Here is a 14690-nt window from a genome sequence, read left to right on the forward strand (position 1 = left end):
ACGCCCTGTCCAGGATGCCCAACCTGCCAGACGAAGGAGAAGATCCGGAGGGACTGGAAGAAATTGAACTCCCTGCGTTCCACCGTCATGGGACTATCCAGTATTCCCACCGGGTAAGGAGTGAGCAGGCTGCTACGTTGAACCCCTTACCTCACTACAACTGGGTGGAAACGCAAGACAGCGACCCTGCCGTCCGACTAGTGAAGGAGATGCTGACTCGGCCGCAGGCTCGCCTTGAACCAGACGCTCCGGAGGAAGCCAAACAACTATGGGCAGAGAAGAGTCGACTGTTCCTTTACAAAGGGAAGTTGTGCCGCAGAATGGTTAACTCCCGGACGCATGAATTACTCTGGCAAGTAGTGGTGCCACGAAGAGACGCAGCCATGGTGATGGAGGCATACCACGACGGAGCTGGACACTTCGGGTGGAAGAAGCTGGAGTTCTTGCTGCGCGAGCGATTCCACTGGGTAGGCATGAGGGGAACCATTGAGAAGTGGTGCAGAGACTGTGGCCCGTGCAACCTGAGAAGGAAGGACCGCGCCAGCCAGAAGACTCCCCTGCAGTCCATCGTCACCCGGCAACCGTTGGAACTGGTAGCCTTGGATCATGTAAAACTGACCCCAAGCAGAAGTGGCTACGTCTACGCGTTAACCATCGTGGATCATTACTCCCGGTTTCTGGTTGTCGTCCCCGTCAAGGACTTAACGGCTCAAACAGCAGCTAGAGCCTTCCAGCAGCACTTTTGCCGTCCACACGGGTACCCGGACCAAGTGCTGACGGACCAGGGACCTGCCTTTGAAGCGGAGGTCTTCCAGGAATTCTGCAATCTGTATGGCTGCCGGAAGATAAGGACGACACCCTACCATCCGCAGACTAATGGACTTTGTGAAAAAATGAACCAGGTGGTAATGGATCTTCTAAAAACATTGCCCCTGGAAGAACGCAGTCTGTGGCCTGAAAAGTTGCCCGATCTGGTGGACCTATACAACCACATCCCGGTAGGTTCCACCAACTGTACCCCAGCTTACCTAATGAGGGCAAGACCTGGTAAGTTACCTGTTGACCTGGAAATGGGAGTCCTGACACCCGAGGACACTTCACCAGAAACAGACTGGGACACAGAGAGGCAGCAGCAGTACCGGAGAGTACAGGAGAGCGTGGAGCGAAGTCTCTGTCAGGCTAGGGAAAGACAAGAGAAAACTTACAACCAGTATGCTCCCGCTGTTCCCCTGGTACCCGGAGAGCAGGTCTTGAAGAGGAAGAGACGGCTCCACAAGTTGGACGACCAGTGGGAGAAGGACCCGTACACCGTACTGCCCTCAAGCCACGAAAACCCGAAGGTCTGTACCATCAGTAAAGACGGAGGGGAAACCACAGCCATTGTATCCCGGGACCACCTGAAGAAGTGTCCCGAACAACTGAGGAACCCTGAAGAGGAACAAGAAGACCATCGACCCGTAGAGGAAAGGGAAGATATGGTTAGTACCGTGCTCGGGGACTTCCCTCGGTCTTGGACTCAAGTCAATGGTGCAGTTGTGGTACCCGTACTCACCTTCCTCCAACCATCATCCCAAGAACCTACGGAGCAATCGGTAGAGCTGGAAGAACAGCCGGTCCAGGAGGCAGAAGACTCTACACAAGCAGACCCGGAAAATCAACCCTCTGCTTATAGTGAGCCTGCCATACCCCTAGTGAGCCAGAGGGCCCATAGACAGCTGCCCAGTTTACCCTTGACAGCTCCTACACCCTGTAGTTCAGGGCCAGACAGTCAGCTCCGTAGGTCCACTAGGGCCACTAGAGGCCAGCTACCCGCACGTTGGAGGATCTAAATGTTTAAGCTATCTTATAATGTTTACTTGTTTATAGTTGCTTGTGTATAATTTTGTGTTTCTAGTTCTTTTTAGGAGTCCTTGGTGGATTTACCGGGAATCCTTGTATATAGTTGGAGCGTAACCCAGGATGGACTAAAGACTGTTAAGGACTCGGGGCAGGACAGGCCCCTACCTGGTTACGTCTCCCTGTTTTGGTGAAATGGACACCTTGCTTTTCAAAACTGCACCCGGTTGCGGACACGCCGTAACCATCTTATGTGTTTTTCTTATTGTATTGTCATTGTTATACCTTGTTATGTTTTTCTAAAAAAAAAAAAAAAAATATGTTTAGTCCCGGAGTACTAAATTTCACTAGGGGGGAATGTGACACCCCAGGGGTCTGGTTGCCACAGTGATAGAGATATTACGTCTGAGAGCAGGTGGGAGGTCCTTTGGTCAGGGATCCTGTGCATGCCACACCTCCTGCCCAGTCTTGGGAGGGGAAGGACTTCCCCTATATAAACCCGGGGCTGAGGCAGAGTGAGTGAGAAAGAAGACAGAACAAGAGTAGAGAAGAGAAGCAGCATAGCAAGAAACATCAGGAGCTCTGTGGGGAGCAGTGTTACAACGAGTCAGGGGCTGGCAGCTGCCGAGCTCGCCCTGACTGAGAAGATTTCTAACCGGACCCGGAGTCCGAGGCTGTGGGGACTAACTCCTACCCAGCAGCAGAAACCGTCCGGCAGAGGATTTCAGGTCCTCTGGCCCAGAAGCCCGAAGGCACGGTCACACGCGTGGGACCAGCACCGCCATCGTGGAGCGGAAGCCATTAGAAGGCCCCGAGTCACCGGCCATACGGGTGAGCACCACACGGTACACTCAGGGACGTGGGCTACTTATTCCCGCCTCTAGCAAGGTAGCCAGAAGAGTACAGTTAGTTGGGAAGGCCTACAACTCCGCCTGGCCAGGGGAAATCCCATCTGCTCAAGGACTGACCAGGCCCCTATCACTAGCAAGTACTCCGGGAGGGTCTTTCTTTGTCACCAGTAAAGACCCTGAACTACACCGCACCGTCTCTGAGTGGTTCCTGCTACCCCCATCATCCACGTCGGCTGCCCTGAGGCCATACCCCTCCCGTTGGGGGTTATACCATCCACGCTGCACCATCCTTCCACCGGCCTCAGCGGTCTGCCCTGCAGCGGCAGCTCCATAGCTGCATTCAACGGGTGGCGTAGTCACCAACCATCTACTGCTAGTACATCGCCGCTCAGTTTGACTCCCTGGGCACGGACCGGGTCGCCGCCACGAGACTACAACCCTCAAGAGATCCGGCTCCGGGTAAGCTCCCGCGTGCGCATCGCAGCGCGACACAGGCCCAGGGGCGCGTCATATGCAGAAGCCAATCAAACAGATGAAGAAGCTCAAGCCAAGAGAGAGAGATCAGCAGCAGAGGCAGATGCAAGAGCCAAGAAAGCAGAGGCAGAAGCTCGAGCTAAGAGAGAGTGAGCAGAAGCCGAGGCTCGGATAAAGATTCTTCAAACAGAGATGGAAGAAGAAATCGCACTAGCCAAGGTAAAAGTACTTGAACAAGCATTGAAGCAAAGTCTTGATCCAGTTTGTCTACCATGACAGGAAAAAGACGATCCAGTTATTCAGTTGATCATACCAGTGACTATATGCTGAAACAATTATCTGCAGCGCTCCCTATTTTTAGCACTGTTCAATCTGACAACATTAAAACTTCCAAGTCAGTTCTAGCTGCAGTGCAGGTGTTGCCCACAGTGCCTGCACAAACCCAAAACCAAGCTCTCAAGGACTGTTATTACACCAAGATGAACAGAAGGTACTTTCTGACCTGTTTCCACAGCTCAAGCAGCAGTCATCAGAAGCTCCAGAGCTAAACCACAGCTCAAACCTGCAGCAACATCATTCTAACCGGGAACATCTCACCCCTCCACACCAGACAGCTTATACGCCCAAGGGGCACCACAAGTTGACACGGCAACAAGGAGTGAAAAATCAGACGTGTCTAAGTTTGCTAGGTTAATGGTGAGCAGGGAGATAATAATCACCAGTCTCTCGAAATTTGGTGACCATGCAGAGAACTACAGAGCCTGGAAAGCAACCTTCCAGGTTGCCATTGCCGTTCTCAACCTATCTTCGCAGCAGGAGCTCAATCTCATGAACAAATGGTTGGGCCCAGGCTTTACAAATCGTATCAAGAGCCTTACGACTGTCTATGCGAGACAAACAGGAGGAGATCTTGCTGCTGCCTGACAAAGACTTGAATGAACCTTTGGCAGTGCTGAAGCTATAGAAAGGGCCCTATTCAAGAGACTGCAGAACATCCAAAGAATCAATCTTAAAGTGAACCTGTCAGCAAGTTTGTGCTTAGTAAACTACATACAGTTGGTACGGAAAGTATTCAGACCCCTTTATATGTTTCACTCTTTGTTTCATTGCAGCCATTTGGTAAATTCTAAAAAGTTCATTTTTTTTCTCATTAAAGTACACTCTGCACCCCATCTTGACTGAATAAAAATGGAAATGTAGAAATTTTTGCAAATTTATTAAAAAACAAAAACTGAAATATCACATGGTCATAAGTATTCAGACCCTTTGCTCAGTATTGAGTAGAAGCACCCTTTTGAGCTAGTACAGCCATGAATCTTCTTGGGAATGATGCAACAAGTCTTTCACACCTGGATTTGGGGATCCTCTGCCATTCTTCCTTGCAGATCCTCTCCAGTTCCGTCAGGTTGGATGGTAATCGTTTGTGGACAGCCATTTTCAGGTCTCTCCAGAGATGCTCAATTGGGTTTAGGTCAGGGCTCTGGCTAGGCCAGTCAAGAATGGTCACAGAGTTGTTCTGAAGCCACTCCTTTGTTATTTTAGCTGTGTGCTTAGGGTCATTGTCTTGTTGGAAGGTGAACCTTTGGCCAAGTCTGAGGTCCAGAGCACTCTGGAAGAGGTTTTCATCCAGGATATCTCTGTACTTGGCTGCATTCATGTTTCCTTCAATTGCAACCAGTAATCTTGTCCCTGCAGCTGAAAAAGACCCCCATAGCATGATGCTGCTACCACCATGTTCCACTGTTGGGATTGTATTGGATAGGTGATGAGCAGTGCCTGGTTTTCTCCACACATACCACTTAGAATTATCACCAAAAAGTTCTATCTTTGTCTCATCAGACCAGAGAATCTTATTTTTCATAGTCTGGGAGTCCTTCATGTGTTTTTGAGCAAACTCTATGCAAGCTTTTATATGTCTTGTACTGAGGAGAGGCTTCCGTCGGGCCACTCTGCCATAAAGGCCCGACTGGTGGATGGGTGCAGTGATAGTTGACTTTGTGGAACTTTCTCCCATTTCCCTACTGCATCTCTGGAGCTCAACCACAGTGATCTTGGGGTTCTTCTTTACCTCTCTCACCAAGACTCTTCTCCCATGATTGAACCCTGGATCAAACCTAATTATGATACTAGTTATGTAATTACTATTACCGTACTAAATGTACTACTATAGTTGCAACATTTTGTCTAATTTAACTGTAACCCACAATGCTATGTGTATCGAGAAAATCATCCAGCCCTTTTTTGAAAGCTTCTATAGTGTCTACCATCACTACCTCTTCTGGTAGGGCATTCCACAGTCCGACTGATCTGACTGTAACCCTTTCCTGTTTAGTTGCCGGAATTGCCTTTCTCCCACCCGTAATGAGTGCCCCCTGGTTCCTAGTATGGTTTTTGGAAGGAATAAGTTATGTGCTAGTCCTTTGTACTAATCACGCATATATTTATACATGTAAAAGAGATCCCCTCTAAAGCGTCGTTTTTCTAAGCTAAACAAGCTCAACTTTTTCAACCTCTCATATGAGAGGCCTTTTATCCCTTGTAATAATCTAGCTGCCCGCCTTTGAACTGACTCTAACTTCTGAATATCCTTTTTAAAATGTGGAGCCCAAAACTGTCCAATTCATAAAAAAACTACACTCAATGAACAAGTGCAGAAGATTTAGTTCCGAAACAATACAGGACTGCAAGAACATCCTCAGTAGACTTAGGTTATGTTTCGGATGCTGCGCCTTATTGGAATATATAGCCAAGGACTATAAATTTGCCATTAAGTGTGAGGGGTGTTGTAGCGACAGACATGCTTCAGCTTCCAACCTCCCCTACCAGCAATTCACCTGCCACAGTCATCACTTGTCCCGCTCCAAGACATGGCGGGGAGCCACAGAATTACTCAACCTCTACCACAGCTGTTTCCTGCTCATGCTTGGAGGTATGTGGGTGGGCCAGAGCGTCAAATGCTGTACCAAGATATGCCTAATCAGAGTTTACACAGAAGGACAACCAGAAAAGGCAGTGAAAATGTATGTTCAATATGTATGATAATCAGAGCAACCGGTCCCTAGCTGAACCTAAGTTCTTTGAAACCTTTGGAATTAAGGTACCAGCAAAACCCTACAATCTTAACACTTTCTTGGGCCTCATAGAGACTAGTGGCAGTAGGGCAGAAGGATTTATTGTTTCTCCTATCACTGGAGACAAGGAAATGCCCTTACCAATGCTGATCGAATGTGATCAAATACCCAACCATAGGGAAGAGATCCCTACCCCGGAAGCTGCATTTCATCAGCCACACTTAAGGCACCTAGCCAGCATTATCCCACCTATGGATACGGACGCCAAGATTCTACTCCTGCTTGGCAGAGACACTTTAAGGGTACACAAGGTGCGTCAATGGTGTATTGGTCCTGACTACGCTGAATACGCTTAGAGATTGGACTTGGGATGGGCAGTCATAGGAAATGTATGCTAGGATCAACCTGGAGTTGACTCCTATAAGACATACGTACGTGCGCGAGAATGGATGCACAACCTTCTGCAAACCGTGCCCTCATCACTACAAGTTGAAAAAAAGTCTCTAAACTTCATACAGCTGCCTGATTGCATTCATTCCCCCCACACTGATGACTTGGGAAGATTAATGTGTCACACAACTAAGGATGACAAAATAACATTGTCAGTAGAAGATTTGTCAAGATAATTGACAAGGAGTTCTTTATAGATGAAACCAATGACAGTATTTCTCCTTTACACTTTCGAGCTACCAGGGCAAGGCTGCCAAACAATGAACAAGCTTTGTTCTGATTCAACTCTCTTCAGCATACACTAAGCAGCAAGCGCTATATGTGAAGCCAGCTCAGAGCAGACATTACGGAGAGTGTTGTTGAGTCGATCAGCTCCAGATCTGTTGGTTCCCATTGAGCAAAAGCCCAAAAATACCGCACCAACGATCTGAGCTCGGAGATAGATGAGAGTCAGTTTGGAGTGAAGCAACAAGCGAGAAATAAGGTTCCGTTTGCAAAGAAAGGCGAAACCGGACACTGTAAAGCCACATCAGCGCCGTCACGAGGTCATAAGCCTGAGACCATTCAGATCATCACCAGCGACTTGATCCAGGAACTAATCTTGCCCTCTGAGGACCCCTCTGGTTTGTCTCTCATCATGACCTTTCAGGACTTCTGTAGTACTAAGGACCGGACATGAGTCCTGACCAAGGCGGAGCGGGAGAAGGCAATGAGGGCTATGAAAGAAGAGAAAGAGGCGGCCATTGACATCGCTAATGAACGGAAGAAATTCATGAAAGAGAAGGAGATGCTCCGCAAGAAGAACAAGAAGCAGAATACGATGCGGAACAGGAAAAAATGGAAAATAAGACAACATGTTTAAATGTTTATTGTTGCATGCTAACATGCTTTTATCATTACAGTTTTTTGGACTATATTCAAAGGACATTAGTTCAACAGTGAAATCCCTAATGGAATTTTACCAACAGCAGAATTTAACTCCAAACACAGTTCTACATCCCAAAGTCCATTTTTTACTAATTATAGCTTGCATCCAGTATTTATTCCTAATCTTCCATTTAATACTTCAGTTCCTGCGGTTACTGACAGACTGACAAAGTTGCAGGAAGCGCAGAAAGAAATAATTGAGCTGCTAGAGAAGATCCAAGAAGAAGATAAAAAAAACAGCAGATAAACATCGAAAAACCCCTTCTACCCTCAGGTCGGTGAAAAGGTTTGGCTATCTACAAAAAAACCTGACAACAAGCGTACCTTTGTTGAAATTGGGTCAAAAATTCAAAGGACCTTTTAAAATTTCTGCACAAATTAACTAAGTTGCTTTCCGTTTAAAACTCACCCTGTGTTCCATGTATACTTGCTCAAACCATTCAGTGAAAACCCATTTCCAGGAAGAACTCAGCCACCTCCTCCATCAGAAATAATCCATGGGGAGGAAGAATACATTGTGGTTAAAATTATGGACTCTAGAAGATTTAGGGGAAGATTGCAGTATTTGCTGCAATGAAGGGTTACGGACCAGAAGATGACTCCTGGCTGCCGGAGGCTTACAAAAGACTTTCATCAGAAACATCCAGAGAAACCAGGGCCTGAGATGTCCAGCAGCTCTGGTGAACCAGGCGGGAGCTTTTCTCATTGAGCTATTCAGCTCGCTGGACAGTTAACGGCTAACTTAGATTCTAGTATCTGTATTGTTCCTGAGCAGCTCCACCCTATGTTGTTCCTGATTGCCTTCTTCCCGATTGAACACTCCATTTTACCTGGCCTGGCACCTCCTTCCTTGCGAGATTATTGAGCTTCTAGCCTCTAGTCAAGCTCTCCCTTCTCCTGATGCTTCATACAAGTTATACTGCTTTCCTGTGTACCGATTCCTAGCTTCCATGACAACGCTACCTGCTAAATCCTTGAAGTTATACTGCTTACCTGTGTACCGATTCCAGACTTACCTGACTACGCTATCTACTGGTGCTGACCCTAGTGGTTGCAATATCACTACTTCAACCCAGGTCAGTCCCTAACACACACTGTGCTTTTACATTCAATTTTACAGACACTGAGTCTGCGCTGGTCCTGTCTGCTCCTCATCTTGGAAATGGAAGTAGGAAAAATCTCACAGCATCTTATTAGTTACACCTCCTTTCGCCTTATGTAGAGACAGAACAATAGGATGAGGTCAAGCGCACAGGTGGTAAAACGCGATTGGAGAGAAAGGTAAATAGATTCATGTGATGGTGGCAAAGCAGTTTATTGGGGGAAAAAACTGATTGTGTAGAGGGTGGTGGGGAATTTAAGTTAAAGCTTTTGCTACTTTGATCAATTTTGTTTTTGAAATACCAAAGTACTTGCCTGAGATGAGAGATGTAGGAGTGGGCATAGGGGGATGTAGCAGGGAGCTAAAAGTATAAAATAATTGTTTGAAATAGTGAAGTAGTCTTGTTTATCAAAGGTGAGGGCAGTCAAAAATTTGAAAACTGGTTTTAATTTTTTTATATGTGATAAAGTCTTCCTTTGAATGGGCTTTTACCATGTGCCCCTCTAAAACATGGAAGCTTGCCTCACTTATATGATCAATTTTGTGTGCTTGGTTGCCTTTTGATTTATCGCGTCCTGCTGTGCATGAAAGGAGCGACTGAGTCAAGAGATGAGGCTATTGTGCATTTGTAAAAAATATTGGCTTTATCTGTGCCATGGAGTGAGTGTATATTAGATAAAGATAAAAGAGAGTCAGAAAGTGTGACAATGCCTAGGCGATGGTTTGCTAAAAGTTATACTTTAAATGGTTAAAGTGTAAAATCACATATTAATTTTTTTTTTACCCCAAATGTGCGTATGGCATTTTTTGCATTCTGTAATTTCTACCTTTTATATACTGTTTGAAAAACAACAGAAAACAATGTCAAAATATTTCAAAGTGAAAAACACTATGAAAGACATTTGGAGGTTACAGCAATTCTTAAAAGCCTAATAAATTAATAGCAAGCATTATTAAGGATGCTTAATGAAACACTAAGCACAAGCAGGACATGTATCACACAATTGCTGACCACATTTATGATTATATCCAATACTGAAGCATGCACAGATTATACTTACTTTCTATTATGTTGTCATTCATATACAGATGCTCTAGCTGGGAACTAATGAATGGTACTGTTGTAAATCGGTTATGGGCTAGTTGTAGAACCAAAAGACTGGATATATTAAAGATGTTTTTAGAAAGTCCTTTTTCCGAGAGCTGGTTATAATTGAGCCTTAGGAAAACTAAATTAGGGAGATCTTTAAAGTAGTTCTGGGGAATTTCATCAATATTATTCCTGTCAAGAAATAGTTGATTCACGGTATCTGGTACTGTAGGAGGCATTTTTCTTAGTATGTTGTGTGCCAAATTTAGTTGAATAAGATTCTTTAAACCTTTGAATGTATTCTTATTAAACACATTATCACTTAACTTATTGTGATGCAAATCCAACAAGATAAGGTGGTCCATTTTGTTGAAGACACCAGCAGGGATTTTGGAAATCTGATTGCGGCTAAGGCGAAGTTGCTCAAGCTTTGGAGGCAAATAAGGTGGCACTTCCTTTAACTGGTTCTTCTCCATATATAAATATGTAAGGTTTTCCATTTTCTCAAGGATTTTTTTTTCTACCTTCTTAATGCGGTTGTTGTCAAGGTTAATCCATTGCACCTGAGTGGCATTTTTAAAGGCCTCTTCTTGAAGATCCTCAATGAAGTTATTTTGCAGGTAAACATATCGGGCACGAAAAGGTAGAATTGGTACTTTGCGTAAATTTCGACTGTCACAATAAATTGTGGAAGGAAAATCAGGAGGGCAGAAACATTCACGAGGACAATCCGGATAAACAGATGGAGGTCCAGGTGGAAGTGGCGGCGGAATCTCAGTGGGTTCCACAGGTTCTGATGGTGGTGGGGTTGGCTTCTTAGGTGGACGAACTACTGTTGGTCGAGGTCTACGTCTTTGACAATCTACTTTTATGACGAAAATTAGAACCAGAGTTAAAAGTGGAATGACCCAAGTTCTCATAGTCACCTCCTGAAAAGTAAAACAAAAAATTTAAGAAAATACATAAAATAGTAATATGCATATTTTTGTACTAAAACAAACATATTGAAGAGATGACTTTTTGCAGAAAACCTCAAATACTTGTTCATCAAGTATTGATTTTTAAAGAGCTTTTTTGTTTAATCCATGGACAGGCACAGTGTCTGATATTCATATATTATATCACATTTCCACTAAAATCTCTGAAGATGATCTCTTTGACTATAATAATAAAATGTATTGCACTTTAGGTAACTTTGTTCAATAAAACTTAAATACTTGCTTGACATTATTGTATTTAAATTTTGGATGAAAGCTAGGTTTTATTAAAAGTTTGTGAAATGCTTTTTATCTCTTGTCCAGTATTACTAATCTATTGACCATCTTTTCTATTAGTGTCCTGTTCCACACCCATCATTAGACGTATTAAATAGAGTTGGGGTGATCAATTCGCTGATTGGTGCTATGTCATCATTGCGACGTAACGCAAATCTGACGTTGTGCAAGCCCCACTAATCAAAAGTCACTCCGGGGAGCCCAGAAGGTAATAGATTTAAAAGCTTCCTGTCCAGTGACCAGAGACTTCTGAACAGGCCAAAGGACTAGCATCCTGAGACTTTATCTGCCCATCTTTAGTAACAAGGTCAATTTTAATTTCTTTACTGATTTAACATACTGACAAAATGACATTTGCACATGAAATTTTTACACGCCATTTCAAAATTGAAAAGTAATATGGCTGCTCATCCTTTTGGAAGGTCAGCTGCTAGTTTTAGGCGCTCCCTAAAAACACACCTGTTTAAAGCAGCCTATCACCTTCCCTAATCGAAGTCCTTTTATCTTCTTATAGCCCATCCCTTATTTCTCCAAACATAAGTCTCCACCGAACCAAAAAGCACTACAGATACTGGCTGGTGATGAGCTCATGCAGCCTTTATCTATCCCTCATCCCCTCTAGATGGCTGGACCATCCTTGTAAATAAGCCCCTGTACTTTGTGTCACCCCCACCTCATTGTAGATTGTAAGCTCTTACGAGCAGGGTTGTCACTATTTTTGCTGTAACTATTGTATTATCTTTAGCTATGTTACTTATGACTGTTCTATATGAACCTGTGAATTGTTAAGCGCTGTGGAATATGTCAGCGCTATATAAATAAATATTATTATTATTATTATTTTAGAATAGACTTTGAAGAGATTTTGAAATGCATGCAGCACAATTTGCTTTTAGGTGTTAAAGGGCAGTGTCAACTTTTAATAGAGCTTAGCAGGTACCCTTTTATACCAATACAGGAATATAATGTTGGCTGCAGATGTTCCTTTGTTGATCAATGGAGTAGCTGCTGGCTGCTGTAGAGAGTTAACTTTTGGATGGACAGAAAGCCAGGTGAGTGCAATAAATGTGGGGCAATAACAGACTCAGAAGGCAAAGATGTGGTAAACAAAACGTGGGGCAAATAACGTTTGGGAAGTTAGTACAGATTAAGGACCTCTGCACCCTCCTGCACAGTTTGAAATGGCTATTAAGATGGGTAGCACTGACGATGCTGTCATCAGCATCACTATTCCAGTTATCTACATGTGGAGCAGACTTTGAATAGCCTGCGGGAGGAAGTGGTTGTTCCAGAGGAAGGGGAGAAATCAGAGGAGTATGTGGAAGGGATAACAATGTCTCTAAGTTCCGCACTGTTGTCACACAGGTGGGTGCCAAGGCTGGGTGTATTACAGCGATCGAGAGGGGCTCATGTTACCAGACAAACTCTTAGTGAAGGTGCAGAAGCTGAGGAACAAAGGAGGAAGACGAGGAGTAAGTAGTGATGGGCGAGCAACAGTCAGGAGATGAATAGGATAATTATCCTCTTTCTGTTGTCCGTGGTTGGAGGGAGAGGATGGAGGAAATAAGCATCAGTGTTACCCAGCCACCAACACAGCATGGGCTTGGACCTCATGGAAGAGCCCGACACATGAGCTCTTTCTTGCTGCACTATCTGCAACATGATACCCATATAGTTAGTATTCAAAATAGTGGTGACTCTAGTGGCATCAATTTCACTAGAGTAGAAGAAGTATAATGAGCCACTAACACCCCTTCCACAACAGCTAGTGATGAGCGAGTGTATTCGTTACTATACGCTATTCGCACAGATAGTACGGTATTAGTATATACACCTCGCTATATTCGGATGTCCCTCCCTGCAATTTTGTTGCCTTCTTTGCAGCCACTAAACATACTGGGCTTCTTAACCAATCACAGTAATGCCACAGACATCTTGATTGTGGCATTACTGTGATTGGCTGGCCGCCCAGCGTCATAGGGTCTATTTAAGCCCTGCTTCCGCCATTTTGTGCGCATCGCGTCTGGAGCCTGCGTTCTATAAGAATAGGGAGAGATCGCTGAGCTGCTAGGGAGAGTGTTTAGGCCTCTTGATCAAACAAAAGCCCTTTTAAGGGCTACCTGCAGTGTGTACTAGTTCTGTGTTTAAAGGAGCCGCTCACTAGCTCCATAATACCACCAAAAAATAGCTCTTTTCAGAGCTGAAGACACACAACAAAGTCAGAGTACAGGGAGGGAGAGATTGTGCATTAGGTAGGGAGAGGTTAAAGTGTTCTTCCAGAGTCCATCTTAAAACAGCTCTTATCAGAGGCAAAGCAATATTTTTCCAGCGCACACAGTAGTAGCATTTTGTGCGGCTTTTTTTTTTTTTTAGCACCAGTCTATTTTCCCTGCTGTTTTAGGGGTCAGAGCCTGGCTTCAGCTGTCCACATTAGTCCACTTAAAAAGGCGTTTGGTGCCCTACGCAAAGCAGTAGTCTAAACATTTCTTACTGCCAGCTACAAAGCATGGACCAGGCCATTTTAACCACTATTTTGGGGTGTCAGCCTGCCTTCTGTCCATATTAGTCCACTTTTAAAATCATTGATTGCCCTGCACAAAGCAGTAGTCCACACATTTCCTACTGCCTGCTACAAAGCACGCACCAGGCCATTTTAACCACAATTTTGGAAGACACCAATAGTAGTTAGGCTGGAGTAGGAATACTGTCCTGGTTTGTCCACTGCACAATCTGCATAGGGTTTGTAAAAATTAGCTCAATGGGCTGAGCCATGGTTGACACAGCAAGCCCCCATCCCAAGGACATCCAATCACAAATAGTAGTTAGGCTGGAGTAGGAATGCTGTTCTGGTTTGTCCACTGCACAATCTGCATAGGGTTTGTAAAAATTAGCTCAATGGGCTGAGCCATGGTTGACACAGCAAGCCCCCATCCCAAGGACCTCCAATCACAAATAGTAGTTAGGCTGGAGTAGGAATGCTGTTCTGGTTTGTCCACTGCACAATCTACATAGGGTTTGTAAAAATTAGCCCTATGGGCTGAGTCATGGTTGACGAAGAAATGAAAGGGGTTCTTATGGGAAGGGGGTGACGTTAACAGGAGTAGCATGAATCTGCATTTTTGGTGAATTTAGGTTGGCTTGCTGTCATCTGGAGGGATTAAAAACTGTGGAGCCATCCAGTCCTTGTTGAATTTAATCAGAGTAAGTCTGTCTGCATTTTCCGTGGAGAGGCGTGTGCAACTATCAGTGATGATTGCCCCAGCGGAACTGAAAATACGCTCTGACACCACACTAGCAGCTAGGCAGGCCAAGTGTTCAGCTTAGACACCCAATAATTAAAGGGAACTGAAGCGTCAGAAAGGACGCACGTATGGTCACTTAAATACCCCTTGACCATGTTCTCCAATTTATCCCTCCTTGGCATTGTTACAGGCACAGATAGCCTTTACTATTGTGCTGGTTTATTGAAAATTGCCCAATCTGTGCACATTTTCCCCCCACTTCTGTTGGAGCTGGTGTTCTTGTCTCTCCCCATTATCCCTTGGTGTTGAAAAGAGCCGATACCTCTGCCACCAGTATTGTCTGAGGGTGATGTCTTCCGCAACTGATCTACAA

The 14690-nt window shown here is 44.7% G+C and overlaps 1 protein-coding gene across 1 annotated transcript in view; it reads right to left on the reverse strand.

The window, feature by feature from the left end:
- The window catches only part of PRELP (proline and arginine rich end leucine rich repeat protein), a 205296-nt gene that overhangs the window by 134380 nt on the left and 56226 nt on the right, over positions 1 to 14690 (reverse strand). The window contains exon 2 of the mRNA XM_073666570.1: positions 9773 to 10730. Within this exon, the coding sequence (XP_073522671.1) occupies positions 9773 to 10721 (949 nt within the window). The 5' untranslated portion in view covers positions 10722 to 10730. The remainder of the gene's footprint in view (positions 1 to 9772; positions 10731 to 14690) is intronic.

This window comes from Phyllobates terribilis, unplaced genomic scaffold (genome assembly GCF_046119375.1).
Source record: "Phyllobates terribilis strain yellow unplaced genomic scaffold, ASM4611937v1 Scaffold_2__4_contigs__length_985480577, whole genome shotgun sequence".
In the NCBI taxonomy this organism is placed as follows: Eukaryota; Metazoa; Chordata; class Amphibia; order Anura; family Dendrobatidae; genus Phyllobates; species Phyllobates terribilis.